Source organism: Indicator indicator, chromosome 37, assembly GCF_027791375.1.
Source record: "Indicator indicator isolate 239-I01 chromosome 37, UM_Iind_1.1, whole genome shotgun sequence".
NCBI lineage: Eukaryota > Metazoa > Chordata > Aves > Piciformes > Indicatoridae > Indicator > Indicator indicator.
Genome location: NC_072046.1, coordinates 1,093,554 through 1,097,889, shown reverse-complemented (window position 1 = coordinate 1,097,889; position 4,336 = coordinate 1,093,554). Strand labels below are relative to the sequence as shown.

The 4,336-nt window shown below is 51.5% G+C and overlaps 1 protein-coding gene across 1 annotated transcript; it reads right to left on the bottom strand.

The window, feature by feature from the left end:
• Positions 1 to 1,423: 1,423 nt before the first annotated feature.
• On the bottom strand, positions 1,424 to 3,122 carry HOXB1 (homeobox B1). Its single transcript, XM_054396497.1, has 2 exons — positions 2,507 to 3,122; positions 1,424 to 1,749 (listed from the first exon to the last, which is right to left on the bottom strand). Exons 1-2 carry the CDS (start codon positions 3,120 to 3,122, stop codon positions 1,424 to 1,426), a joined length of 942 nt encoding a protein of 313 aa, XP_054252472.1.
• Between the last annotated feature and the right edge of the window lie 1,214 nt (positions 3,123 to 4,336).

Here is a 4,336-nt window from a genome sequence, read left to right as displayed (position 1 = left end):
GTCCCCCGGACACGACCCTGCCCGCGCCAAGGGGAATGTGGGAGGGTACAAGCAGGATGCGGGATGGGACGTTTTGTTTGGGAGTTTTAGCAACAACCGGAGACCTTTTCCTTCCTTCCTTCCTCCTCCTCCCGCCGAGCCTGGGCTTTCCCCTCCCCACCTTTCCCTGGGCAGAAGAGATTTCCATATCTCTTGAAGGATTTGAGCGTGAAAAAAACAAATTAAAAAAAAAGCCCAAAAGTAAACTTTATTCGAGTGAGGTAGTTTCATTTCGAGATACAGAGCACGGGGAAGGGAGTGGAGGGGAAATGGGAGAAATCCGATTAAGAAACTGCTCGGTTTTTCTCGCTGACGTTTTTTCCCTTTCGAACAATCTTTTACCAAAATTGGCGCCGGCTTTCACTTGGTCCTAGCCTAAAGTTCCTCGTGGGGAAGGGAAACAATTGAGCTTGAGGTTAAATCATGGGTTTGTCGGGTTCTGATAAGCCTGAGACGGGTGGGGAGCACAAGGAACTGTGCTTCTTCACTCCCGGATTTGAGCCTATCGAAGCCGGACAATAAATAGCAGCATCAGCGTTTGGGGTTGCCACGACTCCCCTCCCCACCCTGCAGCCTTCTCCCCATCCACCTTCACACCTCTACCACAGCGACCACTGTCCAAAGCAGCCTTCACCTCATCTCCTTTACTCTGAGAACACAACTTTCCTCCCACCCTCGAATCAGTGACAGTCGCAGGGTGTGTCAAAAACCCTGTTAAAAACAGAAATAGTGCAAAAAAAAAAAAAAAAAAGAGCAGCAGAAGAGTTGCTTTTTTTTTGCTTTTAGTTGGTGTCTGGATCTTTGCAAAGGCCTCCAGCACCTTGGTCCCCTCATCTAAGGTTCCGAAATATACAGATAGTAAATAAAAGAACAGAAAGAAAAAGAAATTACCCTCAAACTTTTTAACTACCTTGCGGGGAGTTAAAAAATAAAATAAACTCGAATGTAGGATTCCTGCGGGTGAAAGTCGTATGCACCGTTTGAAAAACGAGTGCGGGAGGGAACTAAATTCGTTTTAAAGTTTCTGTAGTTGAAAGTGCAGTTCCTAGAGGGGAAGAATTAAGAGGAGGCAGAAAGGTGAAAACGTCCCTGAGACAAACGCCTATTGCTAAGGGTGGAGGAGGATGCGGCTGCTCCTTTGGAGTCCCAGTGGTTTACAAAGGGTCTATAAATAAAGAGAGAGAAATTGCAAGTGGGACAACCAGCATCACGCGTGGGGAGACAGCCGGGGCCCAAGGGAAGCATGGTCTGGCCTCCACGCGTGTGTGTGGACAGGGGCTGGGTGCGGGAGCTGCGTGTTCATGAGTGTCTGGGGAAAGGGGGGGATTGCAGGGAGCAGCTGTCCCCCAAGTGCAGCCCCTGGCTGGTCCCTATGTCCTTTCTTTCAGGATGACACGGAGCTGGGGGAGGCCTCAGGTGAGGTGCAGTTGGACTGATCCGAGGCTTCACTCGTGTCCTTTGCAGACCTGGAGGCGGCAGTCGGAGCGAGACCTTCTTTTTCTCTCTTCTTCTGCTTCATCCGCCTGTTCTGGAACCAGATCTTGACCTGGGTTTCGTTGAGCTCCAAGGTAGCAGCAATTTCCACCCTCCGGGCCCGGGTGAGGTACTTGTTAAAGTGAAATTCCTTCTCCAGCTCCGTCAGTTGCTTGGTGGTGAAGTTGGTGCGGATGGTGTTGGGCTGGCCCAGCAGTCCGTACTCCGACACTTTAGCTGTTAACGAGCAAACACTAACAGGGCAGCAGCAGCCGGAACAATTCTCTGGCTGGGATGAGGGGGATGGGGGATGTTTGATTCCCCCCACACCCCTCCCCCTTCCCCTGCACCTCCCCTGTCCCCTCATCTCCTGGACTTTTGGTCCTTCCAGCACCCGGAGCTTCATGCTCCCTCTTGGATCCTCACCTATCCCTAGCTCTCAGTCCATGAACACAACCTTTGCAGGGCTGCCCCCCACTTCCCTTACAACCATTCCTTCCAAACTGCCATAAGACTTGAACGTGCGTGGGAAGGAATGGAAGGGGAGGGTGATGATGGAAGGAGGAGGGAAGATTGTGATTTAAGGAAGATTGTGGAGAAGGAAGTTAAACAATAGAGGAGATGGAAACCACGACTCTGGAAGAAGCAGGAAGCCCAGAGCTTTTCCCATCCCGAGCTGAGCTTAAATTGCATTGGGCCTGTGGAAAACTGAGCTCAGGGCCCTTCCATCAGATGTGTCTGGAAAATATCTAGCTTTTTTCCGCGGCGCCGAAGTAGTAGTAAAATAATCCCCCCACCAAAAAAAAAAAAAAAAAAAAAAAAAAAAAAACCAAAAACCTGAAACCCAAAGCAAACCATCTGTGTTTCTTTGCAAGATGAGCCATGTTTACCCTGGGTGCAAACTCCGGGGGAAGGAGAAGGCAATCTTTAGGTCTGGGGAGCTGCCTCCCTACCTCTCTCTTCCCCATCCGCTCCCAGAGCTCCCCAAACTCACCTGTCTTGGGTGGGTTCCTCTTCACTTTCATCCAGTCGAAGGTCTGCGTGGCGTTGGGGCAGGGCTCAGAGGGGCACGCAGAGTCTTTGTCCTCATTTAAAGAAGGTGAGAGGTTGCTGTAAACGCCGGACAAGTAGCTGGGTTGCTCCTGTCCGTAAAGGTGGTGGTGGTGGTGTTGCTGGTACGGCCCGGGAGCTGCCACCACCCCGCAGTAGCTCTCAGTTAAGGAGCCGAGGTTGGATCCCGCGTTGGCGGAGTATCCAGCCGTCTGGAAGTACACCCCATCCGCGTCCTGCTGGCTGAGGTAGAGCTGATGGTGCCCGTAGCTGGGGCCGCAGCTTTGGGTTGGGTACCCAGCGGCTGGGGCAGAGCCCGCGAAGGGACCGGAACGACTGGAGGATGGTGGGGGGTAACTGGGGTTTTGCTGGGGGAGATGGGCGGCTGCAGCCGCGTTCCCCCCAACCCCAAAGCGACCTTCTCCGTGAAAAGTGTCACTGCCGGGGCTACCTGAGCAGGAGGGGAAGGAAGGGGAGCTCTGCTCTAAATGGTGGTAGGCGCCCGTCCCACGGTTACAAATTGCATACTCTAAGAAGGAGTTCATCCTCGTATTGTCCATCTGCCACTGATGGAGGAGGGTCAGCCTGTTTTGGGGGGGATCCCGCCTGCCCTACAACCTTTAGGTAGTATGTCAAAGCTGTAAAACTTCCTTCCATGCATCGCTGGCCCTCGAACCCCGCAGCCCTCGGAGGGGCTGGGGTGTGTGTTTGGGGTGGGGGTGGGGGGTTGAGGGGGACAAGGGGAGGTGGCCACGTGGTCCATCCCCAGCCCAATGAGCAAGGGGCTCCCGAAGTTTGTCACATCTCTGAGCTCATCCATCAAGGGCCTGACATTTACATGACAAAGGGGTTTCAATCAAACCCTGCCCATCAATCTGATAACAACACGAATACGTCAAAAAATCTTTCCTCAAAGACTTTAAAAGAGAGGCGGGAGGTGGGGTGCGGGGAGGTTGAGGGGCTGGGGGAGAAGAATTAGAACGATCCACGACTGTTTTAAGTGCTAAAAAGGCCCCCAAGTTATGCGATTAGCCAATTTCGGCAGAACTTCCCTTTGCCCCAGCTTGCGAAAAAAAAAAAAAAAGGGGGGGGGGAGTGTTTGCCCAACCCTGGCTCCGTGTGAGGAAAAAGACAGAAGGGAAAGAGGTAGGGAGGTCTGATTGCTCTCTTCCCCCTCAGGGCACAAAAGGATGCTCTTTTCTGCATTTCGAACTTTTTTTTCCCCCTTAGAAGTCAGCTTGAACACATTTGGTGTTTTCTGGGCTGAGGAGTTTGATTAAAAGCTCCTAAGAAAAACAGGCTCCATGTGTTTGGATTTTTGCTTTGTGTCTAGGAGCGGTGCGGGTAAAAGCGATATAATTCAATCAATATTCTAATGAGGTGATGAAATAAAGTTAGGAAGACAGAATGGCTTTTGTTGGGGAAATACCGTACGAAATAATTAGAGGGATGGAACTAAAACCGGTCTATGTGTCTGTCCACGTATCTTCCTCCCCGTCCACTCACCCATGTATACGTTTACTGCTTAAAACAGGACACGTTTAAGGGTTTAACCAATTTTGGAGCACTAGGTTCTGCTTTTCCGTGCCAAACGTGGTCCCATCTTTCCCCGTATCTGTTGCCAGGCTGGAGCAGAGTCCAGCTGATGAGTAGGTGGAAAGACACTGACTCCAAGCTGACCACTCCACTCCTCAGAGAATGGAAACATAGGTAGGCAACATTTATTTACTTGTTAGCAGAAGGGAGACAAGAGCACCCAACAATATGACGCCCA